The 25,942-nt window shown below is 60.4% G+C and overlaps 3 protein-coding genes across 10 annotated transcripts in view; 2 read left to right on the top strand and 1 right to left on the bottom strand.

Moving 5' to 3' along the window:
- Positions 510 to 9,089, top strand: APEH (acylaminoacyl-peptide hydrolase). 2 transcript variants are annotated; one of them, XM_018066656.1, is made up of 22 exons: positions 510 to 595; positions 671 to 803; positions 1,265 to 1,391; positions 1,769 to 1,856; positions 1,957 to 2,032; positions 2,122 to 2,285; positions 2,452 to 2,589; positions 2,685 to 2,776; positions 2,859 to 2,899; positions 2,985 to 3,106; positions 3,550 to 3,610; positions 4,695 to 4,792; positions 5,254 to 5,305; positions 6,170 to 6,258; positions 6,697 to 6,835; positions 7,326 to 7,409; positions 7,497 to 7,577; positions 7,925 to 8,013; positions 8,124 to 8,314; positions 8,423 to 8,525; positions 8,618 to 8,724; positions 8,818 to 9,089. In XM_018066656.1, exons 1-22 carry the CDS (start codon positions 584 to 586, stop codon positions 8,921 to 8,923), a joined length of 2,193 nt encoding a protein of 730 aa, XP_017922145.1. In that variant the 5' UTR covers positions 510 to 583; the 3' UTR covers positions 8,924 to 9,089. The 2 variants fall into 2 exon arrangements, with proteins under 2 accessions (XP_017922145.1, XP_017922146.1); XM_018066657.1 differs by lacking the exons at positions 510 to 595; positions 1,265 to 1,391 and having other exon boundaries at positions 694 to 803; positions 8,818 to 9,085.
- On the bottom strand, positions 9,510 to 14,483 carry MST1 (macrophage stimulating 1). Of its 2 annotated transcripts, XM_018066658.1 has the most exons (18): positions 14,349 to 14,442; positions 13,323 to 13,470; positions 13,132 to 13,244; positions 12,937 to 13,051; positions 12,719 to 12,855; positions 12,516 to 12,636; positions 12,252 to 12,370; positions 11,906 to 12,074; positions 11,604 to 11,734; positions 11,415 to 11,517; positions 11,136 to 11,272; positions 11,002 to 11,037; positions 10,790 to 10,910; positions 10,565 to 10,642; positions 10,276 to 10,422; positions 10,089 to 10,195; positions 9,851 to 9,990; positions 9,510 to 9,744 (listed from the first exon to the last, which is right to left on the bottom strand). In XM_018066658.1, exons 1-18 carry the CDS (start codon positions 14,440 to 14,442, stop codon positions 9,583 to 9,585), a joined length of 2,178 nt encoding a protein of 725 aa, XP_017922147.1. In that variant the 3' UTR covers positions 9,510 to 9,582. The 2 variants fall into 2 exon arrangements, with proteins under 2 accessions (XP_017922147.1, XP_017922148.1); XM_018066659.1 differs by lacking the exons at positions 11,415 to 11,517; positions 11,604 to 11,734 and having other exon boundaries at positions 14,349 to 14,483.
- Positions 13,051 to 25,942, top strand: part of RNF123 (ring finger protein 123) — a 27,761-nt gene continuing 14,869 nt past the window's right edge. For 2 of the 6 annotated variants that reach the window (XM_018066650.1, XM_018066655.1), the window contains exons 1-21: positions 15,269 to 15,371; positions 16,964 to 17,081; positions 17,334 to 17,418; positions 20,000 to 20,079; positions 20,206 to 20,300; positions 20,639 to 20,693; positions 20,806 to 20,891; positions 21,174 to 21,260; positions 21,474 to 21,541; positions 21,732 to 21,857; positions 22,217 to 22,331; positions 22,416 to 22,520; positions 22,928 to 23,053; positions 23,164 to 23,256; positions 23,328 to 23,401; positions 24,085 to 24,202; positions 24,371 to 24,464; positions 24,669 to 24,730; positions 24,918 to 24,989; positions 25,175 to 25,295; positions 25,799 to 25,900. In XM_018066650.1, coding sequence (XP_017922139.1) covers positions 17,000 to 17,081; positions 17,334 to 17,418; positions 20,000 to 20,079; positions 20,206 to 20,300; positions 20,639 to 20,693; positions 20,806 to 20,891; positions 21,174 to 21,260; positions 21,474 to 21,541; positions 21,732 to 21,857; positions 22,217 to 22,331; positions 22,416 to 22,520; positions 22,928 to 23,053; positions 23,164 to 23,256; positions 23,328 to 23,401; positions 24,085 to 24,202; positions 24,371 to 24,464; positions 24,669 to 24,730; positions 24,918 to 24,989; positions 25,175 to 25,295; positions 25,799 to 25,900 — 1,846 coding nt within the window. In that variant the 5' untranslated portion in view covers positions 15,269 to 15,371; positions 16,964 to 16,999. Of the gene's footprint in view, positions 13,183 to 14,831; positions 14,942 to 15,268; positions 15,372 to 16,963; positions 17,082 to 17,333; positions 17,419 to 19,999; positions 20,080 to 20,205; positions 20,301 to 20,638; positions 20,694 to 20,805; positions 20,892 to 21,173; positions 21,261 to 21,473; positions 21,542 to 21,731; positions 21,858 to 22,216; positions 22,332 to 22,415; positions 22,521 to 22,927; positions 23,054 to 23,163; positions 23,257 to 23,327; positions 23,402 to 24,084; positions 24,203 to 24,370; positions 24,465 to 24,668; positions 24,731 to 24,917; positions 24,990 to 25,174; positions 25,296 to 25,798; positions 25,901 to 25,942 lie in introns of those variants that run through there. The other 4 variants (XM_018066654.1, XM_018066651.1, XM_018066652.1 and 1 more) reach the window with 4 other exon arrangements.

Here is a 25,942-nt window from a genome sequence, read left to right as displayed (position 1 = left end):
CAGCTGGGGCTGACTTTGGCTTGCATCCCGCCTCTTAGGCTCTGCCCCCCTCCTCTCCCTGGACTCGACTTTACCCTAGCTGGGCTCAGAACCTCCCACTCTGCACCCCCACCCCCCCACCCCCACTCCCGCGTCTTCGAAGAGTCCTCGGTCTATAGTCTGGCCTCAACCCGTCTTCTCGTGGGCCCTGTAGTTACTCGCACACTTCGCCCCTCCATAAAGACCAGCGCCTTTATTCCGTCCCCTCCCAGTAATAGGCGAGTACTTGGCCCACAGAGCTCGCCTCTCATCAACCTAGCCCGCCCCGAGAAGCTGGCTTCTTTCTGGGAGATCCCTGCTCTTCCCCCGCAGGACTCCAGCGACCGTAGCCCCTACTTGTTCCTTACAGGCCCTTCCTCTTTACCAACCATGGAGGTCCCGCCCCGCTGGCTAACCGTCCTCGCCCATTCGTCGAAAATCCCGCCCCTCTCACTTCACTGCAAGCCCGTGGCGGAGGCGGGCTGGGCCTCTCCGGGCTCCGCCCCCGGAGCCTCACTTCCGGGCGCCCGCAGGCCCCGCCTCGCCCTGGCGGCCCAGAGCCACCATGGAGCGGCAGGTGAGGGATCGGCCCGCGGTTCCCGTGGTCTTTGAAGCCCGGGCCGGGCCTGACCCTGCTGTGTCCCCTGCGCAGGTGCTGCTGAGCGAGCCCGAAGAGGCGGCGGCGCTGTACCGGGGCCTTAGCCGCCAGCCCGCGCTGAGCGCCGCCTGCCTGGGCCCAGAGGTCACCACGCAGTACGGGGGTCGCTACAGGACGGTGCACACTGGTGTGTGTTTGGAGGGGATTCGGGGAGAGGAGGGGGACGTGGAGGGCTCGCTGTCTGACGGTGCACACGGGTGTGTGGAAGAAGGCCGTTCTTGAAAAGTGGGTGTGAAAGGGTGCCTCCCCAAGAGCCCCGTGCACACAGATGTATGGGGTTGGGGTGGGGCTACCTAGAGTATTATGAGCTGGTGCCCATGAGTGCAGAGCGTGGGCCTTGTAAGGGCTACCCCCATCGTCCTATCCCACACGCACCCTCAAGGTTCCAGGGTGGATGCTAGGAGCAGTAATGGTTTCTCTCCTGAGATGTTGTCAGCTTAGGCTCTGGAGCGCTAGACCTGAGCTGGGTTCGGGTGTTACTCATCCTGCCCCCAGAATATCTGGAGACAGATTGAGGGAGGGGGTGCTGGGGAGGGGAGCCCATGCCAGGACTGGTCAAGTTGAGCAGTCTCATGCCTCTCCTCGCAGAATGGACCCAGAGGGACCTGGAACGCATGGAGAACATCCGATTCTGCCGCCAGTACCTGGTGTTCCATGATGGGGACTCAGTGGTGTTTGCAGGGCCTGCGGGCAACAGTGTGGAGACCCGGGGGGAGTAAGTTTGAGGGAGGAAGCTTGTCCGCAAGGCCCCAGCCATCTACAAGCCTTTTCTGAATGCCTACCATGGGCCTTGGTGTGGATCTGACCCAGAAGGGAAGCCTGGAGTCAGGTTCCTGCTCCTTGGGAGTTCAGGCAGCCTCTAGTGACATGGTCGTAAGCGCTGGAGGCCTGCTCCAAACTTGGGATGGAACTAGAGGCCCTGCCCCAGGAGGCGGAGGCAGGCAGCTTCTGTGAAAGGACTAGAAGGGCTGCAAGGGTGGATGTGGGCTGGAGCCTTAAGAATCTTGTCTAAGAGGTTGACCAGTAAGGGGACTGGATGGGCTGTCACTGGGTGGGAGGTCATCCTGACCCGCTATCCTGTATCGTCCTCAGGCTGCTAAGCAGAGAATCTCCTTCAGGCACCATGAAAGCCGTGCTGCGCAAGGCTGGAAACACTGGGGAGGAGAAGCAGTTTTTGGAGGTGAGTCTGCACAGGACCAGGTGGTAGGCAGCTGGGGGTTCTGTCCCACCGATGAGGCTCTTGTTGGAGGACAGGCAGCCTGATTACCAGATGTCCTCAGGTCTGGGAGAAGAACCGGAAGCTCAAGAGCTTCAACCTGTCAGCGCTGGAGAAGCATGGGCCGGTTTACGAGGATGGTGAGGCAGCCGGCTGGTGAGCAGGCAGGGTGGCCAGGAGGGGCAGCCGTAACCCTGGGCTCCCCCTGATCGGCCTTCCTTACACCTAGACTGTTTTGGCTGCCTGTCCTGGTCGCACTCGGAGACACACTTACTATACGTGGCAGAGAAGAAGCGCCCCAAGGCTGAGTCCTTCTTTCAGACCAAAGCCTTGGACATCAGTGGCAGTGATGATGAGATGGCCAGGCCGAAGAAGCCAGACCAGGCCGTTAAGGTGCTCACGGCCGTGGCCAGTTGGTGAAGGCTCCTCCAGGCAGCCCTCGAGCTCAGTGGGCTCTCTGCCCACACTGTGCCTACCGGAACCAGGGAGGCACTGGCTTCCAGGGGGCAGGGCAGGCTCCCACAAGACAGGCTGGGCATTGAGTGTCTTGTGTTCTCAGGGGGACCAGTTTTTATTTTACGAAGACTGGGGAGAAAACATGGTTTCCAAAGGCACTCCTGTACTCTGTGTGCTGGATATCGAGAGTGGCAACATCTCTGTGCTTGAGGGGGTCCCTGAGAGTGTGTCCCCTGGCCAGGTTAGTGCTGACTTGGCCTGCATCACTCCTGGAGTCTGGGGCCCCTGCCTGAGTGACTGCCCGTGTTCACACCTGCCCTGTGGTCTTGTTTACAGGCCTTCTGGGCCCCTGGAGACACAGGTGTGGTGTTCGCAGGCTGGTGGCATGAGCCCTTCCGGTTGGGCATCCGCTTCTGCACCAATCGGAGGTGAGGACAGTCGAAGGTGGGGGGCAGGGCGCCTTGCAGCTCAGACTGGACTTGAAGCTCAGTGTCTCTCTGGTGGTTCCAGGTCAGCCCTATACTACGTGGACCTCACTGGGGGGAACTGCGGTACGTGCTAGCACCTGCCCGTGCTTTACTGACACACCCTGGGCCCTGGCAGCCTGCATGATCCTCACATTTCTGTCTGGTCCAGAGCTCCTCTCGGCTGACTCTCTGGCTATCACTTCTCCCCGGCTGAGCCCGGATCAGTGTCGCATCGTCTACCTGCAGTTCCCATCTCTGGTCCCCCATCAGCAGTGTGGCCAGTTGTGCCTGGTGAGCTGGGGGGAGGGGGGGGGGAGGTCAACAGGAGGAAGGGATGGTGGATGAGAGCTGAAGAGTCAGTTTTGACTCCCCACGAGCCCCTCAGTAGACCTCATGTCCTGGGTGCAGTGATGGTATGAGCTCCACCTGGCCATCTCTCCAGGCAGGGCCTAGAGGCTGAGAGTGCTGTCCTGGGACGCTCCGTACAGTCAAGACTCACCACTTGGAGAGCATTCTCTGTCCACAGGAATGCTTCTCATCTGCACGTGCCTGGGCTCTGCAAGGGGCTGGGAGGTAGTGGGCTCTGGGCCCCTCCTGAAAGTCAGAGGCCTCTCCAGACCTCTGGTCCAAGTCACTAGAAAGGAGATACATCAGGCTCCTCTCAGGTCCTCGCCTCCCTGCCCTGACGGCACTGCCAGTCCCCTGGTGGGCCTGACCGCCCTGTTGTCTTGCAGTATGACTGGTATACCAGGGTCACGGTGGTGGTGGTGGATGTCGTGCCTCGGCAACTGGGAGGTAAGGGGTGTGTGGCGGGGCGGCTGCTGCGGAGCCTGCAGCTCTGTTCTCTAGCCATCTGTTCCCCTTGCTCGGGGCCAGCCTCCTCAGCTCTTCCATCCTGAGTTCCTTCTGAAGTCTCCCCTTCTGCCGGACCACCCCAGGTTCAGCTGCCACAGCGGGTGGGGCCATCACCATCGGGCATGGTTCTGACAGAATGAAGTCACTTGGACCAGAGCTGAGACGGTTTCATTCAGGCTGCAGCCCATAGACCTTTCTTGTCCTTCCAGTGACTGATTAAAGCCCCTGCTCCTTCACAGGCTCTCGGAAAGTACACTAGGTTGGCAGGTCCTACCCCCAAGGGTGAACCCCTGCCCCAGCGTTTGTCCAGTCCAAGCCCTTGAGGCAGCAGGGTCTCCAGGAGGGTGGCTCTTGGCTGATAAGCTCCAGTCACAGTCTCAGGCGCTCAGAGCTCCGCTTGGGATCCCAGGCTATCCCAAGGATGTGAGGGCTGAGTCTCCTGCCTTCTCGGGCCACCTGGTCTGTTCCAGGACACAGGGACAAGAGATGCTCTCCTCTTCCTCTCTTTGGGCTACAGGGATGCAGCTGGTACGAATTCTGGCTCTGCCCCCTACTGGCTGGGTGTTCCTGGGCAGTATCCTGACCCTCTGAGCTTCCATTGTGAGGGGGAAGGGGTTGTCCCTGCTCTTTGCAGGACTGTAGTGAGGGTTAAATGAGTGATGATACTAGAGGGTAGGATTTATTTAGGCCCCTGGGCCAGGCAGTCAGCTAAGTATGGTAATGGACAGACAGGTGTTACCTTGGTTACAGCATCCGCTCCTACCAGGGGCCCAATAAGAGCAGCTCACAGGAATGCCAGTGCCTACTGTTTCTCTCGGGAGCTCTTAAGCTCCCCCTCTCCTGGGCCCTCAGAGGCCTCTGCCCTTCAGCCCGCACTTTAGGCAGCTCCTCATCACCTCAGGTACCCATGTGTGGGGCCCCAGGTGAATTCCCCAGCAACCCAGCCTTCCTTAGAGTCTTGCTGCCCCCCACCCCCCGACCCCCTCCACTCTTGGACATGGCCCCCAGCTCTCTGCCTTTGCAGAGAGCTTCTCTGGGATCTACTGCAGCCTGCTGCCTCTGGGATGCTGGTCAGCTGACAGCCAGAGAGTGGTTTTTGACACAGCTCAGCGCAGCCGGCAGGTAAGGGGCCCCGACTGTATTGAGAGGCAGCCCTTGACCAATCCCCAGGAGTGGCAGGCCTGGGACATCTGGGGGACACAGGGGCTGCCATGGGGGTGGACCCCTGAACACCACCATATGGGGAGTTGGTGGAGGTGGGACAGTGGTTTCTCCCCAGGGTTGAGCAGGGACACCACAGTATGCCAGACTCCTTTGGGGTGTGATATCATTGGGTCCTCAGGGTAGCTGGAAGGAGTTCAGAGGCATTCCCTCTCCTGCCCAGGGTCACTCACCACGTTGTGATGGAACTGGGATTTGAACCCAGATCCCCAGGCCACACCTACTGTTCTGAGTAGCTGTCGCCGTAGTCACTCACGGATCTGGGCTGGGCCCAGGGTCCCCAGGAAGGTAGAGAGGAGGTGGAGGCAGGACCCAAAAGGCCCTAGGATGTGGTGCCAAACATGGCCTCCCCTCTGCTTCAGGACCTGTTTGCCGTGGACACCCAGACAGGCACTGTGACCCCTCTGACGGCTGGTGAGCAGGGCCAGGGAGAGGGGCCAGCCAGGCCGGGGGAGGGACCGGAACTCAAGCACACGGGGCTGCAGCAGCGCTCGCGTCCACTCTGCGCGAGTCCTGCAGCCTCTACTGACAGCTTTGAAGACCCTACCTCTGCAGGACCCTCAGCCAGCCAACAGACTGCCTCCCCGCCTCTGCCTGCCCTCCCCACCCCCCGTGTCCTGGCACTGCTCAGCACAGCCCCCACCTGGCTCCTCAAACCCACACAAGTCTCTCTGGCCAGGATCGGCCAGAATCATCCTCCCCACTCTTCAAACCTCAGGCAGAGGCACCTCTGCTTCTCCAGTGCCCAGGAGAAGCCCTGGGTTGGCTCCTTCATCTTCCTTTTACCCAGGCCTGATGATCCTGCCCCTAAAATGTTTTTTGAGTCCTCCACCTGCCCAGGCTGTACTCACCCCTCCACAAAGCTACCAAAGTGTTGTTCCCAAACTGTTTCATCGTACAGTCCCCGGCTTAGGAATTTTACTCTCCTTGGACCGCACTGCCTAGAATCAGCACCTCACCCCCGCCCCCATTCTCCTGGGCCCAGCTGCCACCTTGCAGACTACAGTCATCAAAGGGTGGGTGGATGTACCATGGGGTCTGGTGTGTCACCAGATCTGGCAGTCACAGGGCACAGCTACTGGATGGATGGGCTGAGAAGGAGGCTCTCCCGGAGCTGTGTGCAGTTGGCTGTCATTGGCTGTGACATCTCTCTGTGGGCCTCCCTTTGCTGTTCAGGGAGGAAGGGACACCTGGCTTTAAAGTCGCCAGTCTGGCAGTTCTGGCTCTGCATTTGGAGGCGGGGGGTGTGGAAGTAGTGGTGGCCTCTGCCTTCTCCAGGCGGGTCAGGTGGAAGCTGGAAGCTGCTCACAATTGACCGGGACCTCATGGTGGCCCAGTTCTCCACGCCCAACCTTCCCCCGTGCCTGGTGAGTGTTGGTGGCAGGGAGGGACCAGGAGGCAGGGATTCTGTGCAGGCAGAGTTCCCAGGTCAGGGAACTGACCCAGGTCTTGACTGTGGCTGGTCAGTTCATGAGCAGCCAGGATGCCGACTCAGCTCAGGATAGTCCATGAGATCTGGCAGCATGGGGAGGAATGCCTGAGCTGAAGTTTGCTCCGTACAGAACAGGGTGCCTGGGAAAGTGCTCAGTCCTCTGGTGTAAAATAGCCTAGAGGCTGAGGAGGGAGGGGTACCTCTGTGTGGTTGGGTGAGTGTCTGTGTATATACCAGCTTACGACAGGAGTCCATGCCGTGCCCTCTGGAGGTGGGCAGACAGCCCAGTAGAGCGAGGGCTGTCCATGCTCACAGTGGTAGGAAGGCTGGGAGGCAGCCAGGCCACCTGTGACCCACTCTTTTCCCTTGGCAGAAAGTCGGGTTCCTGCCTCCTGCGGGGATGGAGCAGGAGGTGGTGTGGGTGTCCCTGGAGGAGGCGGAGTCCATTCCTGACATCTCCTGGAGCATCCGGGTACTACAGCCACCCCCAGAGCAAGAGCATGCGCAGTATGGTGAGCTGGGCAGGGGCAGAGGGACACCTTCTCCTGGTTCCCCAAGCACACGGCATCGGTGGTCACCTTTCCCGTTTTCCTGTCTCACATTTTGGAGGGGAGGGTTTTGAGATTGTCTCTAAGAGCTGTTCTGCTCCTCTTGTGGACGATCATGGGGAGTAGTGTCCAGGCATCTAAGCATCTGCTCTGGGCATCATCGGGCCGTGTCATCTGTGGTGGGACAGCAGAGCCCAAAGAAGCCAGGTGTATGCGAGGCCTCTGTGACCACACCTCCTCCAGAATGCTGTCCCTGCAGAGAACAGGACTCCCCAACCAGGGAAGAAGGAGCATGAATGAGCCCCCTGGGGTCTATGCATCACAGTGTGGGCTACTTTTGCCCAGCCTCCTGTGTCAGAGGTCAGCCCCAGACCTGCAGCTACAGTGGAGGCTTTAGCTGGCAGAGCCCTAGGCAGTAGCCCTGGGTCTGCTGACTGCTGCTTCTCCCCTGCAGTTGGTCTTAACTTTGAAGTGATCCTTATCCAGCCCAGCAACCCTCCAGATAAGACCCAGGTGCCCATGGTGGTCATGCCCCACGGTAGGTAACTGACCTAACATCCCCTACCCTTCCTCTTCACCCCTCCTTAGCTGGCTATTTCACCCTCTGTCTGTTCCCTATCTGCAGGGGGACCCCATTCATCCTTTGTCACTTCCTGGATGCTACTCCCAGCCATGCTTTGCAAGATGGGCTTTGCAGTACTACTAGGTGAGGGGGCAGGGCCCTGAAGCTCTGGTGGGGCCATGGGGGTGGTCATGGGGTGGGCCTGGTTGGTGCAAGTGTTGTGGGTACTACCCTTGTCTCCAGGCCTCTCTGCAACCCTGAACTGGTAATCACTATCAGAAACTGCCCTGGCCCAGCCTCAGGCTCCGTGGACTAACTTGGAACTCCCATGAAAGGGCATGTGGCCACTGGGCCATCTCCGACCTCTTGGCCCCTTCTCCTGGTGTCTGAGGCAGCTAGCCCCAAGGCCTAGTTCACATAGAGGGGAAAGGGTATCCAGGGCTCCAGGAATGTCACTTGATCACCCTGTATGGTCCCTCCTTGGCTTCCAGTGAACTATCGTGGCTCCACGGGCTTTGGCCAGGACAGCATCCTCTCCCTCCCTGGCAATGTGGGCAGCCAGGATGTGAAGGACGTCCAGGTAGCAGGGACTGGGGCTTCTGGACAGGTTGGGAGGATAGGACAGCAGGGGTGTGGCTCCATTTAGCTGGTCAGGCTGCTGGCTGCAGCATGATCTGCCCCACCCTGTAGTTTGCAGTTGAGCAGGTGCTCCAGGAGGAACACTTTGACGCAGGCCGAGTGGCCCTGTTGGGTGGTTCCCATGGTGGCTTCCTGTCCTGCCACCTGATTGGTCAGTATCCCGAGACCTACGGTGCCTGTGTGGTGCGGAACCCTGTGATCAACATTGCCTCCATGATGGGCTCCACGGACATCCCTGACTGGTGGGTGTGCACACAGGCCCCTCGCCCTTCTCCCCTCCCCTCCATATCCTCATGGAGCTCCCGAGGGCCCCAGCGCTCCCGGGCCTGCATTAGCATGGTGTCTTGTAGGTGTGTGGTGGAGGCTGGCCACCTCTACAGCAGCGATTGCCTGCCAGACCCCAACTTGTGGTCTGAGATGCTGAACAAGTCACCCATCAAGTACACCCCTCAGGTACGGAGCCCTCCTCGCCTTCCCACCACCAGTGCACCACCAGTCTGTCCAGGGCCCTGGGCCCTACTCACCGCTGCTCCCCGCATACTTAGGTGAAGACACCAGTGTTACTGATGCTTGGCCAGGAGGACCGGCGTGTGCCCTTCAAGCAGGGCATGGAGTATTACCGTGCCCTCAAGGCCCGGAATGTGCCTGTTCGGTGAGTGCATGCAGCAAGACAGCCCTCGCAGCTGGTAGGCCGGTGAGCAGCAAAGGCACCTCGATCCTCACACACTGCTGCTCAATCCCCCAGGCTCCTGCTCTATCCCAAGAGCACCCACTCACTCTCAGAGGTGGAGGTGGAATCCGACAGCTTCATGAATGCTGTGATCTGGATGTGTACGCACTTGGGTCACTGAAGCCCTGCCCCTCGGCATGAGCTGGGTGGCATATGCCGCATTGGGCTCTTGGAGGGCCCCAGGGTCTGGCAGAGTGGCGAGAGGCTTCCTGGTCTCTGGACTTCATGGACGGGTGAACCGAGGAACATGGGCTGCATACTCATAATAAATGAAGACACAGAGTCTGGTTCCTGCTGGTACTTTGTACCAAGCCACCGCTAACCCCAGCCCCACCCTTGGGGTTCAGAGACTGTAGGCCCCTGCGTATGGTAGCCATCAGGTTGGCATCTACCTCTAGGGTGAGAGGGAGGGGGCAGTGTGAGGGGGACAGTGAGAGGCTCAGTTGTCACCTGGCCAAGTACGCCACCAGGTGAGCTCCCTCAGCTGCAGCCCCTTGTGATAGAAACTGCTCTATACCACTTTCTCCTCCTTGCCATTGATTAAGGGGACTAGTGAGGCCCTGCCCTTCCATAGCACCCACAGGTTAAAGCAGTCCTAGGGCAGATCACCCCGCCTAAGATGCACTGGCCTTGAGTCATTCAGGCCCTGCTATGGAGTTGCCAATTCATTCCCCAGAAGCAGAGGTAAGAAGCACCCTGCACAGATGTCAAGAGGAAAGGTGGCTTTATGTCGGACAGAAAGCTTCAGGCTTGCCAAGGCACACAGGATTGAGGCTGGGACTAGCCCAGCCTCATGACCTTGTGAATCCAGTCCACAAACACAGAGACACGCATGAAGACGGCTGGCCAGCGGGGCCGTGCACACACTCGGTTGGGGATTATAATTCCCTGCAGGACCCAGCAGTCATGAGTAAAGCAGGCAAGTGGGCCCCCGTAGTCACCCTGGTAGGTGCAAGAACTGGTGAGGGGGGCCTGGGCCGTGGCAGAGACTAGCCCCCTCGGGGGTGAAGGAGTACATTTTCAGCTGGCCAGGGACCCTGCCACTGACCTCACAGGCTCCCACAGGGGCCAGCAGTCCTGCAGTGCACATCTCACTCTCCCGTACGCGTCCTCGATGCTTGACATTACATTCCTGGTTGGAGATGACATTCAGGAGGGCTATGTTCAGGACTGTGTCGTCCCCTGTACCTACAGCGAAGGGAATGAGAAGGAGAGGGTCTGCAGGCAGGAACCAAGTTGGGGCCTGTTGGCCTGGAGAAGTCCATGCCTCTGTGCTGTTCTCTTACCTTTGGTCTCACCCCAGCCTGCAATCTCACACCTGGTGCCTGGAGGCACCACATACCGCTCAGGGGGCAGGCAGATCAGGGCCACACGCTGGTTCAGGATCACGGGTCTTGAGCAAGAATGAGGGCTTTCAGGGTCTGAGGCCACGAGGCCCAACCCCACCTCACAACCTCTTGACTTCTCACACACCTCTCCAACTTGAGCAGAACAAGCTGGGAACCAGAGGGCCCGCAGACCATCTTGGCCATTGGGATGCGCTGCAGGTCTGGCTCCCCGGGCTGTGGGTCCTGGAACAGGGTGCCCAGCCACACCTCATAGCCCACGAGAGATGTATGGCTGAGAGAGAAGCTCTGCTAGATGAGTTGAGACTCAGGGTCTGCTGCCCAGCGCTCACCTGGTGACTTGCCAGGGAAGGTGGCTGAGGGGGAGATGAAGGCAGGGGGTTGGGACTGGGTCCCCAAACCTAAGGGAGGCTCACCAGGAGGAGAAACACTGCCGGGCAGTCAGAACCCACTGCTCCTTCACTAGGGAGCCTCCGCAGAAGTGCTGGCCCTGCCTGCAGGAATGCGGGTTAGGAAATGGTCCTGAGACCCAGGCTGGACCTGCCATCTCCAGGTGGGGGCAGTTTCCCACCCTGCTACTGGCACAGGCAGAGCGGATATAGCTTCAGCCCATCTTGGGGAGTCAGGCAGTCATGCCTCACCGGTTGCGCAAGCTGACTGTCCAGGGTGAGTTCCCAGGCTGGCCCCCGACCACACGCAGCTTGGAGCGCAACGGGTCCACTCGCGTCACTCTCTTGCCACATTTATCAAACAGCACCTGGTCTGGGGGACAGAGTGTGCTGGATGAGACCCCCTACTGGATGGACCTGGGAGTGTAAAGGGGCCACAAGGAACGCCTGACCCAAGTTCATACGTGCAGTCTCCAGGATGGACGGCTGTTGGTCATCATCTGAAAGATCCAAATTCAGCATTAAGGGAGCCAGCCTTTGGCAGTGGAGGCTGAGGGCGGGGCCGCGCGGTACAGTTCCCCCGCGCCATGGTGCTCACCACAGCGCCGCAGCGCACAGTAGTCGAATGGAGTACCCGGGTCCGTGGTGTAGCACCAGGGCCCGTGACTATCCCCGTCTGGGTTCCGGCAGAAATTTTCCTCTAGGGGCGCGTGTGGGGCAGAAGTGTGCTTGAACCTAGGCAGAAGAGGGGAGCAAGATCAAAGGGTAACCCCAAGCATTCGCAGTGAGAGATGCCTAGGCTTGTCATCCGAGGCGTTGGCCTGGGCGGGGCCTGTGGCCTGGGTCTGGGAGGTGCCAGGTGCGCGGACAAGCTTACTGCGGCTTGTGTGGCATCTCAGCCGACCAGTTCTGACACCGGATGCCCTTTCGGGTTTTGCTAACAGAGCCGCGGTACAGTTCCCCTGCGCCATGGTAGCAGTCTGCGGTGGGCGGACAAGGGCGACCGTCAGCGGGTTCTCGCCCCAGCCCTCCGGCTCCGTGCCTCCAGCCCCAGCTTCGGCCTTACCCTCGGGCCGCACGTCGTCGGTGCAGCGCCGGATCTGGTAACAGAAGGCCATGCGCATGCCAGGCCGCGATGTGAAGCACCAGGGCGCCTCCGATCCGTCGGGGTTTCGACAGAAGTTCTCCCGAAGGTCCCTGAGCAGGCACGCTGCTCAGCCCAGGTGGGTCCCAGCCCGCCAGCAGGAGCCGCAATCCAGCCTTCAGCTTCTCCCCAGGTCTCGCCTTCCTTCAAGCCCCGCCCGGGACACCCCCCTCAGGTCCCATCCCCAGGAGTACTCAGCTGCCACCGGCTGCCAGCCAACTCACTTGCACGCATACTTTTCCGGCGCAAAGCGGTGCTGATGTGGGAGCTGTGCATCCCAACGCTGGCAGGGCACGCCCGCGGCGGTGGTGTTGGCTGTGCCCCGGTAGCCTTCGCCTTTCCCGCGGAAGCAGTTGAGCGTCGTGGCTTCCTGGCTCGGCTGTGCCTCGAACCCTTGGATGGACCGTGGCCGGTCGGGGCCGGAGCCGGAGCTGAGACCCGGTCGCGGGCTGGTGCGGAGCCCCAGGGTCTCTGAACCCCCGCGGGGTCACGCCTAGCCCTGCCTCTCGCCCCCAGGCCACGCCCCCACGTATCCCAGGTGCCCTCCCAGGCCCCGCCCTCACGCTGTACCGCAGCGGGGGAGGTCGCAGAACTCTCTCTCCATCTGCGGGTCTGTGGTGTAGCACCAGGGCCGCTCCGAGCCGTCCGGATTCCGGCAATAGTTGTCGTCCAGATTTTTGTCCAGAAACCTGGGGGCGGTGGCCGGGCATAAACAAGAGCCTGGTTGGTACTCCCGTCTGACCCCATCCACTGGGCCTTCTATCGCCCCGCCCCTGGAGGCCTCGGCCCGCCCCTTGCCCGCCCTCCTCTCGCGCCGAGCCCGCCCCCGCGTACTTGCTCGGCTCGAAGGGGTGTGGGTGCGGGTGCTGCAGGTCCCAGCGTTGACATTCGCGTCCTGACTCGGTGCTGTCCACTGAGCCGCGGTAATCCTCACCATTGCACCAAAGGCAAGCGGCTGGAGACACACGGGGCCGATGGGTTCGTGGACGGGCGTGGGCACGCGCCTCCCGTCCCAGGCTTGACCCGGAGCCGCTTACCCTCCCGGCAGGACTTTATGCCGCAGCTCTGGAAGCGCACGGCAGGGTCGGTTGTATAGCACCAGGGACCTCCCGGGTCCCTGTCCGGGTTGCGGCAGAAGTTTTCCTCCAAGCCGTTCCGGAGTGTGGGTGTGAACCTGCGAGAGCAGCAATACAGTGAGTGCTGAGGGGCAGGCGCCAGGCAGGCAGAGGCAGAGGGAAGCTGCTGCCTGTCTCACTTGTGGTCATTGGGAAACCTCTGGCTCCAGTGCTGGCAGGGTAGGCCACCCACGGTGATGGCCACAGTGCCCCGGTACTCGACCCCGGTGTCCACGATGCAGGTGCGAACATAGTCTGGGAGCAAAAGACCCAGAATCAACAAGGCGGGAGACCTCAGCAGCCCTCTCCCCAGCGCACCCTTTGCAGCCACTCACTTTTCTTTTGGAAGAGGTCACAGCGCCCGGAACGCTGCAGTCGTGTATGAGGTGAGTGCTGGGTCCATGGCAGCAACTGGCAACCATGGCTGCTCAAGTTGTAGTGGAAGGCCCTGGGAAGAAGGGGCACAGGGTCACCAGTGCCCAGGTTCCTCTCCCTCCAGTCTAATCGAGGCCCAGTGGGCACTCACCTGCAGTCCAGGAGGGGCCCACAGCGGCCTGCACACTCCTCAGCATTTGCCACATCTTCTTGCCAAGGCCTGGGCCCCCCTGAATGTAGCAGGTGTTGCAGCTCCGTACCTCGCAGCACCTGGAAGTCATTCAAGGGCGAGCGCTGCCCTGCAGGGTGGGCATGCGAATCAGCACGTGTATATCAGCATGTGCATACTTTATTCATTCAGGAGATCAAAATAAAAGGCCTCTGGAGTGGATCCTGTGATCCCTTCCAGGGTCAGACCCCTGTACTGGATGGGAGGAGCAGGCTCAGACGTGACTGTAATCACTAGCGCACCTGTTTAGTGGGCAAGGCACTGGGCTCAGCTGTAAAACATATACTCTGAGCGCAGTGCATGCTGGTGCTGGCCCTATGGAGCTTATGCCATCTCGTTTCTCACGTGAGGATGTGAAGGCTCAGAGCTATCTTATTAACAAGGGAAAGGCCCAACCCAAGCATTCTGACTCCAAGTCTAAGTTCTAACCAGCATAAGGGTAAATGCTGAAAGTGTTGGTCGCTCAGTCCTGTCCAACTCTTTGCGACCCCATGGACTGTAGCCTGCCAGGCTCCTTTGTCCATGGGATTCTCCCAGCAAGAATACTGGAGTGGGTTGCCATTTTCTTCTCCAAGGGATCTTCCCAACCTGGGTCTCCTGCATTGCAGACAGATTCTTTACTGTCTGAGCCACCTAACCAGCATAAGGGTATATGCTAGGTAGGAGGATTAGGTCTGGCTCATAAGGGATAAATGCCTGCATGTGTGTATGTGTCTGTGTGGTCCTAACACTGCCTCAAAGCTACAGCAGACATTTCACTGCAGGCCTGAATATCAGGCAATGTGTTTGTGTTCCTTTGGCTGCCCAGCTCTGTGAAAGAAGCCAAGGTCACTCACTGCTACAGGCTCAGTAGGAAAGTAAGTTCCCAGCTCAGATAGCAGGATGGGCCTGGGGCCGACCCCTTTCTGAAGGCAGATGGGGATCAGGGCTGAGGGGAAGGGCACTTACCAGGGGCCCCTGAGAACCGTATCAGAAGCAGCAGGAGTGGCAGCCACCCCATCCTCCTGGCTGGAGGCTGCACTGTGACCCACCACAGCCCCATCCGGGAAGTTGTGAAACCTGTCCCTACGGGATTGGGTGGCTCTGTCTCCACACCCCCACTCTAGGCTTGCTGGGATCTGACCTGAGACCCAGTGGCAGTAATGGGGGTGGTGCCAGGCCTCAAGCCCCCTAGGTGAGGTACAAGGGTCCTCACTCTGGCATAGTTACCCCCAAGAAGCCTCCCAATATAGTGGGCAGTGTTGGAAGGGTTCACTGGGGACACTTGAGGTGCCGTGGGGTGGGGGTGTGCGGCCCCCACAGTCTAGGCCCCTCTGAAGGGAAGGGCTGTGTGGATATGCTTGCTGCCAGAGGCCAGAGTTCCAGCCTTAAAGTGGTGATATTAAATTTTCCTGAGTTTCAGCTTTCCCTGTAAAGTGGAGAAAATTCCCTGTTGCTTTGATGACTGATGGGCTCCCACGGGGGCAGGTCTGCCCACGCCCCTGTCAGCAGAGCCCAGGGAAGCTCTCCTCGCCCGGCCAGAGGTGCCATCCCTGGGAAAGGTGAGCGAGGCCACGCGTCTAGCCTGAATGGAAGTGAGGGTGACAGGTGGCAGAGACCCTTGGGAGGAGCAGCCTTTCGGACGTCCTAGCGGACCTCTGGGCTGAATCTCCAAATACGGGCAGGAGTAGAGAGATAGGCGCCCAAGGTCTCTCAGGACACAGCGTTAATGGCACGGCTGGGCCAGGAGCTCCTCCCGCGCCCGCGCAGGTGGGGGACGGAGGCGAAAGAGGCTGGGCAGTGGGGGCGAGGCGGGCTCCGGGAACATCCCGGCTTGGAGGCTTCAGAGGGGGGGCGCCACCTAGCCGAGGCCGAGTGCGGGTCGGTGCGCGTGCGCGTGCGCGGCGGCCGCTCGGTTTGGCCACGGACGGGCGCCGTAGCCGAGAGCTGGGCAGATGTTGTGAGCCGGGACTCGGCGGCGAAGGCTAGGGGGTGAGTGAGGGGCGGCCGGGCTGCGAGATGGGCGGGCTTCCCCGTGGCTCCCCTTGCGTCCCCGGCCCGTCCAGTTGTGAGAGTGCTAGCCGCGCGAGGGATCGCAGCCTGTGGTGCCGGACTCCGGGCCGGAGCTGGCCTGGAGGGTCCTCCAGAGCTTGGGGCCGGGACGGAGGCGACTTGAGGGAGACTAGCGGTGCCCTGGCGTCCTTGGGGGTGGCTTCGATTCCGAGCCCGGAACCCTCGGCGGGGCTGAACGGGACGACGTGCCAGGGAGCCCCCGGACAAAAGTCAAGGCCCGCCTCCCACCTGGGTCCTCAACACCTGACACCTGGAGTGGGTGTCTGGAAGCTTTGCTCATCGGTTCCGTGACAAAGTCTAACCTGTCAGGCACCTGCTCTGTGTCAGAGGGCCGGTGGTGGGCGGCAGGGCAGGGAGTCGCCTTCCTGAGGGGCAGGCGTGGTGCGAACTGGGAGCGGGCAAGAGGGTGTGGCGGGAGCAGAGGAGCTGTTTGGGGTGAGATAAGAGAGGAGTTCTGTTTCAGGCATTGCTAGCGGACTAGGCTCTAGACCCGCACCGACTAGTAGAACTTTCTGTGATGATGGCAATGTTCTTTATTTTCGGTGTGTAGTCCAGTAACCATTAACCACATGGGGCCACGGAAATCCTTGAAACGTGATCACTTTAATTGAGAAATTGATTTTTAAATTTTTTAACTTTTCCCAACCCAGGGATTGAACCCGCATTTCTTAGGTCTTCTGCTTTGGCAGGCGGGTTCTTTACCACTAGCGCTGCCTGGGAAGCCCTCTGAAACTTGAACAGAAATTTAAAGAGCCTAGTCGGTGCTGTGTTGGGTAGCACAGCTCTAGATTAGTGAGGCACCAGCGACTTAGTGCCCCTTCGGAAGCAGCTGTAGCAACACCATGGTGTGTGAGGGACGAAGAGCAGTGGGAACAGTGTGTTCTGTAATGAGGGCAGGGGTGCTGCTGTAAGGGGATAGGATGCTGTGTATGTGAGTGGGGACAAGAAAACTTGCAGACCTTTGGAACAGAGAAGGGAGGAGGATCCTGGAACTGAGGCAGGGGGTCCTGGCCTTGGATGTCAGTAAGACTTGCAGCTGGAGATGGCACCAAGGCCTTTGGATGGTGGACTAGGTGTAGGGTTCTCTCTTCCACATGTGGACCCAGCGTGGCTGATAGCCGAGAAGGATGCAGGAGCTCTGCTCCTGGGCCACCTCCCTTTGGACACCTGGGTCTGATTTCCCACTGGGTTGAAGCATTCATTAATAGTTTGGTTTAACAAACACATATCTGGCATCTGCTCCCTGTCGAGGCCTGAGTGAGCACTGGGCCAGGGTGGGGTCTGTCCTGCCGTCATACCCCCATGCACCCTCCCTGTGTAGGAAGTGGGAAACCCCTGCTTGGAGGGCCCCAAGGTCTGGCAGAGCAGTGAGAGACTTCCTGGGTTGATGCGTGTGTGAGTGCCCATGTAGCGGCTTCACCTGTTCCTAGGCCTTCCTGACACCCCAGGATTGAGGTCAATATGGGAGCCCTTGGCTTCCTTCGAATAGACAGTCTCTGCCTCTGCTTAAGCCCTCAGGACTACAGGCTACCCACAAGAGATGAAAGATGGCGTCCAAGGAGGGTGGCATGGCTTTCTCGCGCAAGAGCTACAAACTGACCTCAGATGCTGAGAGATCCAGGGTCACAGGTAAGGGCTGGCAGGGCAGGGAGGAGGCTCCCAGTGTTGAGGGAAGCAGGAAGAAGACACAGAGGCAAGCATGTCCCGGGTCCACTGAACCCAAGGCCCTCCTGCAGCTCCCTGTACCTGTGAGCCGCCTCTTCTCCACCAGCAGCTGTGGAGCAGGGCACCCACCGGGACTGCTCCTCTGGCCTCTGTGCTGGCAGGGGCTGGGAGCCACACTGACCGTGTGTCCCTTCTCCTTTCTAACCTGTGGCCCAGGTATCGTGCATGAGAAGCTGCTGAGCGACTACCTGCACCGTGTCTTTGCCTCTCCTGATCAAGGACCCGCGGCAGCCACCAGCAGGTATGGCCAGATGGCTCTCCCCTCCCTCTGCAGAGCCAGACCAGAGGCAGGAGGTTGGGGTGTGGGGAGGGAGGCTGGGCTCTGGGTAGGCTGGCTTGCGTTCCATCCTTGCTCTGCCCCTCCTGACTGTGAGACCTGTGGCCCAGAGAGTACCAGAGTCTTTGCCCTGGCGGTGCTGATACCTCCCTTCTGAGGGAGTAGTGGTCAGGGGCACGGTGCAGGGTTAGTCCTCAGTGTGGCACTTCACCCCTGCTCTACATGCAGTATCTGGTCTGTGTGCCTCTGCCCTTACCTCCAACGCACCCTGGCCCTCTGTAGCCTCTGCTGGACCCATAATATGCAGACTCCACCAGCCCTTTATTCCTTGTACATTTAATGTATTTAAGTTGAGTTTATATCCAAGTTATAAGTGCAGTTTAGCAGCAACTTGTAAAAGCAAAAGCATCTGCCATCTTCTTCTAATATAAATGATCACGCGTGATTCCATTTTGTGTTCTTTATCTCATAATGTATGCAGGTTGGATTTTGCCGTATGGGAAATTTGCTTAAAATTTTTGTCACTGTCAGTTTCTTTAAAGTTATTGAGGAATAAGTGGCATGCCATAAACCGTGTATTTAAAGCACACCATCTAGTAAGTTGTGACACAGATAACCTGAGAAACCATCACTGCATGGACATACCCCCAAGAGTTTATAGGAGATTTAAATCCTGTTTTTGTCATCAGAGGTTATTCCTGAATGGTTTTCTACACAACAGATTGATACTGGTGGGCATCTTTTAGGGCCAGGAATCTGCCTGAGCACTGCCCTGGTTTAGGGGGGATTTGGTTTTTGTAAACAGTGCTGTGTGGACGCCCAGGGTTGGGATCACGTGCCTGGAGTGTTTGAATCTCAGTCACTCGTAGGACTGCTGGTGAATTTCTTCTTCAAAGGGTTCTGAACATTCTTCCTCCCTGCAGTGAGGCACGGGTGTCCCTATGTGTCAGCCCCCTCGCCAGCCAGCCTTGTTCTGTCTTGCATGGTCTCTGCTCACTGGGCAGGCCCAAAGGGCCCCCTCTTCCATTTTAGCAGCCATGGTGGCCAAAGGGTTTCCACTTGTGGAGGGCTGGGGCCCACCTCTACCCCAGCCCCAGTCCTGGCCTGTCCCCAGGCCACCCGATCCCTCCCTCATGTGACAGCAGAAATGATCCTGCTACCACTGGCGCCGCTGTTGCCAGGAGTGAGAGCAGGTGGCGGAGCCGTTAGTCAGTGGTGGTGGGGACGCAGAATTCTGGGCCAGGACCTGGGCAGGCCAGAAAGGCCAGGCCAGGGCTGAGGGTGGCCAAATGGGAGGTGCTGCAGGCATTCACTGAGGCCGAGTCTCAGACTGCCCGCCCGTAGCTGCTCTTAAAAGCAGGCACAGGACTGGAGCAGCCCTCCCAGCAGGGCCTGTAAGAAGTGCCCTTGAGGAAGTCTGCTTGATCTGTGGGCCCGCTGGGGGTGTTAAGAGACAGAGGGGCTCCATCCTTCCACGTTACTGGCAAGGCACCCCATTGCACAGCTGCCTCCTGGCCTTGACTTGGGGCTCCACAGCAGTGGGGAGGAGACTTCGTGAGTCTCTCCTTCTTGCAACTCAAGGTCAGTTGTAGCTCAAGGTGTGGGAACATACGGCCCCTGGGCATGGGCTGAAGCTACCTAGCCAGAGAGTCGGTGTGCTGGCCCATCTCTGTGCCCTTCCAGGGCCTGACCTCTCAGGCGGTGAGCAGGGTGTGACCTGGGATTCGACATGGAAGAGCAGGTGCCAGCAGTCTGCGGGCTGGATCCGGATGGGCCTCGGGCCTCTGCTCCTAGAGCCCTGCTAGTTACCACCACCTCATTCCTGGCTATTCTTAGCAGATGAGCTCAGGATTAGCTGGCCAGCATTAGGCAGAGCTCTTTCTCCTCTGGGCATGTGTGCTGGGAGGATGAGGGGGCCACTTAGACACATCCTCCCGGCCCCTCTGACCGGGGCAGGTGGCCTGCCGTGTGCTCTCCTCTCCTCTCCAGGTGGGTCCAGGACACAGCCAGCCAGAAGCTAAGAGGGCTGAGCCCTGCATCCTCCTAGGACATGTCTCATTCAACACACAGGCTTCCCTGGATGGGACTACAGACCTGGGGTCAAGGACTGGACTAGCTGGTCTTGGTACTGAGCATCCTGGGGTTCTGCACTTCTCCCAGCCCTCCTGGCCCAGGTGTAATCAATAAGCCACTTTCAGGAGTGGGCAGGTCCTGGGCTACCCAGGGAGCATTATTTCTTGGACTCTTCACAACATCTCTGACATATAGCTGTTGTTCCGTTTGTACAGATGAGGGGATTAAGGCTGACAGAGGGCTCTTCCTCCTTTTTCCTTTTCAAATCAGTCTTGCAATGCTCCAAGTTTAGTGGATAACCCAGTCTTCTGACCCCCAGTACCCCAGAATGTGGGACCGGCGCACCCCTTGTTCTGGAGTCTGGGCAGCCACCCTCCTCAGCTCAGGAGAAGGGGACTGGGAGAGGGGTTTGGTGTCATCTGGCTGGTTTCAAGGACTTGGGGGCCCCCTCTCAGCCTCTCGCTTTCCCCAGGAAACCCCTGAACTTCCAGAACCTGCCAGAGCATCTGGACCAGCTGTTACATGTGGACAAGGAGGAGGAGGAGAGCCGGGGTAGGTGACAGCGTAAATCTGGAAGGGGCTTCGGGGGCTGGGTGGGCGTGGGGGGCTCAGTGCCCTCTCTGTGTCTGCCTGAGCCTGTGCCCGGCCCAACGCCTCACCCTCTTCTCTGCTTTTCAGAACAGGTTGAAGGGCGGCTTGGCCCGTCCACTGTGGTCCTCGACCACACAGGTGGCTTTGAAGGGCTGCTGCTGGTGGATGATGACCTCTTGGGGGTGAGCAAGGGCAAGGCATGGGGCCCCAGATCCAAGCCCTTCCTGATGTGGCCCATTGAATCCCCAGCCCCCAAACCCTCCAGACAATAGCCCCGAAACGCTCTTGGTGTGACCCCAACCCCAAGGTCTTCCCAACACAGCCCCCTCCCATCACGCTTCCAGCCCAGGATCCCTCCTGACCCGGGCCTGGGCCCTTCCGCCCTGTTCCAGCACGGTTCAGCATTAGCCATGACAGGTGTCGCCACCAAGGCGAGCCGAGTTGGCATAGGACTGTGCTCCCTTGGGGAGGCCCCCTGTGTGCCCGGGAGGAGGCTCACCATCCCCTGCTCCCCACCCAGGTGATTGGACACAGCAACTTTGGGACGATCCGCTCCACCACGTGCGTGTACAAAGGTGAGGCCATGCTCCTCCATGGCCCAGGGAGTTGGCAGGGAGTTCGAGGGCGCAGGCCTCAGACAGGAGGAAGTCTTTGATTCCCTGCCGGGTCTGACACAACTCTTTTCAGGGAAATGGATCTACGAGGTGCTCATCTCCTCCCAGGGGCTCATGCAGATTGGCTGGTGCACAATCAACTGCCGCTTCAATCAGGAGGTACCGGCGGAGAGGGGCCCCTCCCAGGCCTCAGCAGGGCTCAGGCAACCCCCCAGCCCAATGGGGTCCATTCAGGACCCTCACCTGGACTGCCCTCTGGAGGAGGACCATGTCCCACCCCACCCCACCCCATCCCAGGACACCCCAGCCCCGAAAGCCCTCCTGCCTTCCCTGAGGGGATCAGCCCCCTTCAGTAGAGCTGTGTGGGTCCAAGGCTGGTGCCTGGCGGGCTCGGTCCTGCCCCTTCCCACTCCCCAGACCTCACGGACGGCTCCACCCTAGGAGGGGGTTGGAGATACACACAACTCCTACGCCTACGACGGCAACCGGGTACGCAAGTGGAACGTGACCACGACGAACTACGGGAAGGTGAGGCCACCTCACCTGCTGCCACCTGCCCTCTGCCCCTCCCGCGGCTTGACGCGGGCAGCAGTGAGGGGGTGGAGGGCACCAGAGGCTGCACGGACTCAGGTCCTCTGTCCTGTAGTCAGTCTCCCCTGGTGCAGTGCAGACGCAGGTGAAGAGGCAGTGTGGGCAGGGCCCTGGGCTTCTGCTCATCTGCACGGCATCCTCCCCTGGCAGGCGTGGGCGGCGGGGGACATTGTGAGCTGCCTGATCGACCTGGACGAAGGCACTCTGTCCTTCTCCCTGTGAGTCTCCTCTCTGTCCCCAGCGCTGGCCTCTGGGGCACCCCAGGCTGCCCTCACAGTCCAGGCCCTACTGTAAGGGCTTTGGCTCTGACAGCCGGAGGGTGGGCAGCCCTCACAGAGGCCTGCTCACGGGTCCCTTTCAGCCACCTCCTTCTTAGCCCTGGCTCACAGGCCCTCCTTTCTGCTCCAGGAATGGTGTGTCACTGGGCACCGCCTTTGAGAACTTATCCAGGGGCCTGGGCATGGCTTATTTCCCAGCCATCAGCCTCTCCTTCAAGGAGTCTGTGGCCTTCAACTTCGGCAGCCGTCCGCTGCGATATCCTTTTGTGAAGAAGGCTGTGGGTCGCTTGGGTGCGCTTGAGGAAGCTGGGAGGGGGGCTCCCTGTGGGCTGGAGGCGGCCCTGCTGCCATGAGGAGTGAACGGGGTATGGCTTAGGTGAGTGTCAAGGATGATGCTTACACTAACCATCGTTGCTTCAGTTGAACAGTGAAGAGAATGACGTGGCAAGAGAAGTTTCAGTCCACAGAGAAAGGGGAGGGAGCGGTGTGGTGCAAACTAGGCAGTCTGACCTCGCAGCCCTGCTCTGGAGCCCAGGCCCCACCCCAGGGGTCTCGGTGGGAGCGGTGGGCTTGCTGAGCCACAGAGCAGCTGTTGCTGGCTTAACTCGGTGGTACCTACCCAGTGGCGGGCTACCGGCCCCTGCAGGACCCGCCGAGCGCCAGCCTGGTGCGGGCACAGAGGTTGCTGGGCTGTTTCCGGGCGGTGCTCAGCGTGGAGCTGGACCCTGTGGTGAGCCGGTGTCCGGGTCAGGTGGGCTGGGGGCTTTCTGCGGCCCTCTGCCCCTCACTGTCCTCTCCTCCCCGGCATCCCCAGGAAGGGCGGCTGGTGGAGAAGAAGAGCTCTGAGTGGCAGTTGCAGGGCCAGCCCACCATTCTCCTCACCCTGGCCCACATCTTCCATCACTTTGCATCGCTCCTGGTGAGGGGACGCGAGGGAGGGGATAGGCCCAGGCTGAGGGCTGGGGTGCTGAGGTGTGTGAGGTCCAGCCACATCACCTGGCAGGGCCCCCATGACCAGAGCTCTCGGACCTCAAGGACGTCATGGGGCAGCAGGGGGTGGGGAGGAGGAGATGCTTCCAGCTGAGGGTATTGGGCTTTCTAGAAAAGATCCAGGGGTGGTGACATCCCAGGCCAAGGGAACATCCTGTGCAGAGCCCCAGAGGGGCCGTGGGGCAGCGGCCTTTCCTGTGTCTCCGTCAGACCCCGGCAGGGCTCCTCCATGTCTTAGGGGTCCTCCAGGGGGCCCAGGAGCAGGGTTGGATGCGGTGGGGGCAGCCTGAGTGGGATAGAAGGCCGCCACCTCACCAGCCCCTGGCCCTGGTGCAGTGCGAGGTGTACGTGGTGGAGGCCGTGCTCATGAGCTTCCTGCTGGGCGTTGTGGAGGCGGGCCCCCCCGAGCAGGCGCAGACCGTGGTGCACCACGTCCTGGACCTCCTGTGGCTCTTCATGGAGGTGAGGCCAGGACGGGGGGAGGTGTGGGGAGGTGTTGGAGAAGGCCGCGCGGACGGCTGGCCTGAGGCTGCCCTCGGCGGCTCGCCGTGCAGCCTGACCCCCTTTTCCAGGACTACGAGGTGCAGGACTGCCTCAAGCAGCTGATGATGTCCCTGTTGCGGCTCTACCGCTTCTCGCCCATCGTCCCTGACCTGAGCCTGCAGGTGGGAGCTCCCGCCCCAGCCCTGAGCCCCCTGGGTCTCTCGCGCCCCCTCTGAGCACCCTCTCCCCACAGATCCACTACCTGCGGCTCACCATCGCCATCCTCAGTCACGAGAAGTCCCGCAAGTTTCTCCTTAGCAACGTCCTGTATCCTCCCCATGCTGCCAGGCAGGCCAGCCCTGCGGTGCCCGCTGGGGTCAGCAGAGGCCCTGGGAGGGCGGTGTGCCTTCAGCCAGGGCTCCCCACAGAGGCTCAGGAGGGCCAGAGCCACCTTGTTTCAGGACTCAGCCTTCCAGCACTTTCTCTCCAGAGCAGGGAGGGTAGCGCTATGCAGAGGTGGGTGAGGTGCCACCTGCGCCTGCGCTCTTCAGCCAAAGCGTCGCACTTTTATCTGTGGTCCATGGTGGGTGTTCATGTGAGATCTTACGGAGTCAGCTCTTGTTTCCAGAAAAACATGGAGAACCGCTCCATGTAGCAAAGAGTAGGAAAGAGAGCGTGGTTTCGGGCCCCTGGCTGGGAAGCCTGTGCCGGTAGCTGTCCTGTCTCTCTGGGGTCCTCAGCCTCTAGGAGGCAGGAGCAGATGGAGAGGCCACAGCCCTCCGCCCAGCTGTCCCAGCATCTTCTACTCCTGTGACAAGCCGTGATCAGGTGCTTGCAGGGAATTGGGCGGGGAATTGATAACCACAGCCCTTTCTCAGGGCAGACAGGCACACAGCAGCCACGGGCCCCTGGGAGGGAGGTGGTCAGGCTCTGGGAGCGCTTCCCAGGGGGACTCGCGAGGGTGTCCGGGGCCCTAGTGGTGAGCGGAGCTCTGCCTTGACGACCACCAGCTTCGATGTGCTGCGGTCCATCGTCTTCTTTTACATCAAGAGCCCGCTGCGTGTGGAGGAGGCTGGCCTCCAGGAGCTTATCCCGACCACCTGGTGGCCCCACCGCTCCCCCAGGGAGGTGAGCGTGCCTGAGGCGGGTGGGCGTGGTCTCAGCGAGGGCTGACCCAGGCTGTCTGGACCACCTGCGCTTGGCACACGAGGCCGCTTCCTAGTCTGAGGGCTGGAGCAGGGCTCTCCTGGGTCCTGGGTGAGTCTTGCTGTCTCAGATCCCCCTGCCCCTGCCCAGGGCAAAGAGGAGGTGAGGGAAGAGACCTCTGAGGAGAGGCTCCGGCGGCGTGCCTACGAACGGGGCTGCCAGAGGCTCAAGAAGCGCATTGAAGGTTGGCCCCCAGCCTCGGGCACTGGGTGGGGGTGGAGGATTTGTGTGCAGGTGTACTTGGGGCACTTGGTGGAAAGCATGCTTAGGTGGGACACAGGGATCCCTGGTGGTGGAGCCCTGATCCAAAGCTGCTCCCCCCGTCCGTCTCTGGGAGCCTGGGGCCTGGCCCGGCCTGAGGGTGTCCTGCTCCCCACCCCATCTCCAGTGGTGGAAGAACTACAGGTCCAGATCCTGAAGCTGCTGCTGAACAATAAAGATGACAATGGGGTGAGTGACTCCCAAGCCTGCCTGCATCCCTGGTGGGGAGGGGGCCAGACGGGACCCAGAGACCCAGAGGGCAGGGCTGGCACGGGCCCTGTGGCAGGGTGCAGGGCGCAGGCTGGGATGCTCCGCTGGGTTCAGCATGGGCCAGCGTCCTCAGCTCCTCACAGCCTCAGCTTTCCTTCCCCCAAAGGGTGAAGCTTCCAGGTACATCTTCCTGACCAAGTTCCGAAAGTTTCTGCAGGAGAATGCCAGCGGCCGGGGGGTAGGTGTCCCCACCACGGCCCCCCGGCTGTGTCGCGGGGTTTGCACCTGGCTTCGGGCACTGTCTGCTCGTCTCCTGCTGCCCTGCCCTCCCCACTGAGTCCCGGGTCCCAGGGCAGGGCCTTGGATGAGGAGCAGGCTGGCCTCTGGGCCACACAGACGCGTGTCTCACACCCGTGTCTACAGAACACTCCCATGCTCTGCCCCCCCGAGTACATGGTCTGCTTCCTACACCGCTTAATCTCGGCCCTGCGCTTCTACTGGGACGAGTACAAGGCTTCAAACCCACGCACCTCCTTCAGTGAGGGTGAGTGTGGCCTGGGCCCCACGTGGCAGACGCTGGGCAGAGCTGGGCACCGGGCAGCCCCTGGGCATTGGCTGAGGCCAGGGCTGGGGGTGCTGTCCCAGGCCTCCTGCCTGATGGAGCCCTGCTCCCTGGGGCATAGTGTTTGCTCTGATGGTCCCCAGCTTTCTGTCCTCCACAGGCCCCTTTCCTCGGTCCTTGCCCGCCCATCCTTTCATCAGGGATGCCTTGGATGGGCTCTGAGGTGCTGGGGCCTCTGCGTTTGTGTGGAACAGCCCTAAGGCTCAGTGGGAGCAGCCTAGATTGGGGGATCTCCCACAGGGCTGGGTCAGGGCCCTCTGATTTTCCCCTGGGTGACGCACAACCATGCCCCCTTCATCCCAAGCTGTGCCGTTCCTGGAACTGGCCTGAAACGGCAGAGGCAGGAGTGGTAGGGGAAGGCTAGTCAGGTCGGTGGCCTAGGCCAGGGGTCCTGCTGGGCTCTGACTGCTGGTGTGACCTCGCAGAGGCCTACGTCCCACCCCAGATCTTCTATAACGGCAAGGTGGACTACTTCGACCTGCAGCGCCTCGGAGGCCTCCTCTCGCATCTTCGGAAGACGCTCAAAGGTGCGCGTGGGCCCGTGGGTGGGGAGCAGGGCAGCTCCTGAG

The sequence above is a fragment of the Capra hircus genome, chromosome 22 (genome assembly GCF_001704415.2).
Source record: "Capra hircus breed San Clemente chromosome 22, ASM170441v1, whole genome shotgun sequence".
NCBI lineage: Eukaryota > Metazoa > Chordata > Mammalia > Artiodactyla > Bovidae > Capra > Capra hircus.
Note: the sequence above shows the minus strand (reverse complement) of the source record. Positions and strands in the feature narration are given on the sequence as shown.

Excerpts from the sequence above, each read along its gene's own strand:
- APEH (XM_018066656.1), top strand. Across the intron at positions 2,900-2,984 it reads CCTCACTGGGGGGAACTGCG|AGCTCCTCTCGGCTGACTCT; the intron begins GTACGTGCTAGC and ends TGTCTGGTCCAG. Across the intron at positions 5,306-6,169 it reads TGTGACCCCTCTGACGGCTG|GCGGGTCAGGTGGAAGCTGG; the intron begins GTGAGCAGGGCC and ends TGCCTTCTCCAG.
- MST1 (XM_018066658.1), bottom strand. The coding sequence starts at position 14,442 with ATGGGGCTGTGGTGGGTCACAGTGCAGCCTCCAGCCAGGAGGATGGGG. Across the intron at positions 13,471-14,348 it reads ACGGTTCTCAGGGGCCCCTG|GGCAGCGCTCGCCCTTGAAT; the intron begins GTAAGTGCCCTT and ends CCCACCCTGCAG. Across the intron at positions 11,518-11,603 it reads CGACGACGTGCGGCCCGAGG|ACTGCTACCATGGCGCAGGG; the intron begins GTAAGGCCGAAG and ends CGCCCACCGCAG.